This window comes from Buceros rhinoceros, unplaced genomic scaffold (genome assembly GCF_000710305.1).
Source record: "Buceros rhinoceros silvestris isolate BGI_N320 unplaced genomic scaffold, ASM71030v1 scaffold26786, whole genome shotgun sequence".
Classification (NCBI taxonomy): domain Eukaryota; kingdom Metazoa; phylum Chordata; class Aves; order Bucerotiformes; family Bucerotidae; genus Buceros; species Buceros rhinoceros.
In genome coordinates this window covers 1462-2351 of record NW_010417311.1, presented here as the reverse complement: position 1 = coordinate 2351, position 890 = coordinate 1462, and the positions used below count along the sequence as shown (strand labels likewise).

General features: G+C 62.1%; 1 protein-coding gene across 1 annotated transcript in view; it reads left to right on the top strand.

Annotated features, from left to right (window-relative positions):
• The window catches only part of ST3GAL4 (ST3 beta-galactoside alpha-2,3-sialyltransferase 4), a 4359-nt gene that overhangs the window by 2067 nt on the left and 1402 nt on the right, over positions 1–890 (top strand). Inside the window, exons 4-6 of the mRNA XM_010138165.1 lie at positions 24–121; positions 434–494; positions 706–801. Of these exons, the coding sequence (XP_010136467.1) occupies positions 24–121; positions 434–494; positions 706–801 (255 nt within the window). The remainder of the gene's footprint in view (positions 1–23; positions 122–433; positions 495–705; positions 802–890) is intronic.

Here is an 890-nt window from a genome sequence, read left to right as displayed (position 1 = left end):
ACCCCCGCTTTGCTCCCCGGCAGCTACACGAGGGACCAGCCGCTCTTCTTGCAGCTCAAGGACTATTTCTGGGTGAGGACGCCATCGCTCTATGAGCTGCCCTACGGCACGAAAGGCAGCGGTAAGCCACGGCGGGGCTCCCTCTGTCCATCTGTCCATCCCGCTGCCGCTCCCTGGGGCTTTCAGCTGCTGAAAACATCCGTGGGTGGATCTTTGGGGTCTATTTTCATGGTTTTTTCCTTGGTTTTTAGAGTTTGCAGCATGTATCTCCTCACCCCGGCTGAGGGGAGCCCCTAGAACAGGGTTTGGGGTGGGCTGGGCTTTAGGAAGCCCCAGCCCAGGATCTGGGGGGAGCTGAGGCTGAAGGCAGGAGAAGGTCTGGGGCAGCAGCCGGCATGGTGGAGCTCACCTTCTCTTCGCTCTTGCTTTGCAGAAGACGTCCTCCTGCGTCTGCTGTCCATCACCCACTACTCGCTGCCCGAGAGCATCCAGAGGTAACACCGGGCTGGGTTTGGGGGCTCCTCGTCGTCGTTGCTGTCCCTCAGGAGGGGGAAATTTGCATGTTGGGGACCCAGAGTGTACTTCTGCGCCCCAGGGATGGTGGGCAGAGCGTGGGAAGCTTTGAGTGGACAGAACCGGCCTCGAGGGTTAAAACCACCTCGGTTTCGGAGCGGGTCGGGCTGAGACAGGGCTTTTCTCTGGCAGCCTGAAGTGCCGGAGGTGCGCGGTGGTGGGCAATGGCCACCGGCTCCGCAACAGCTCCATGGGGGAGACCATCGACGCGTACGACGTCGTGATCAGGTACGGCCCTGGGCCCGTCCCGCTGACCCCTCCCCAGTGCCACCTGCAGGTGGGGTTGACACCGGTGATGTCCCCGTGTCCCGTCCTGC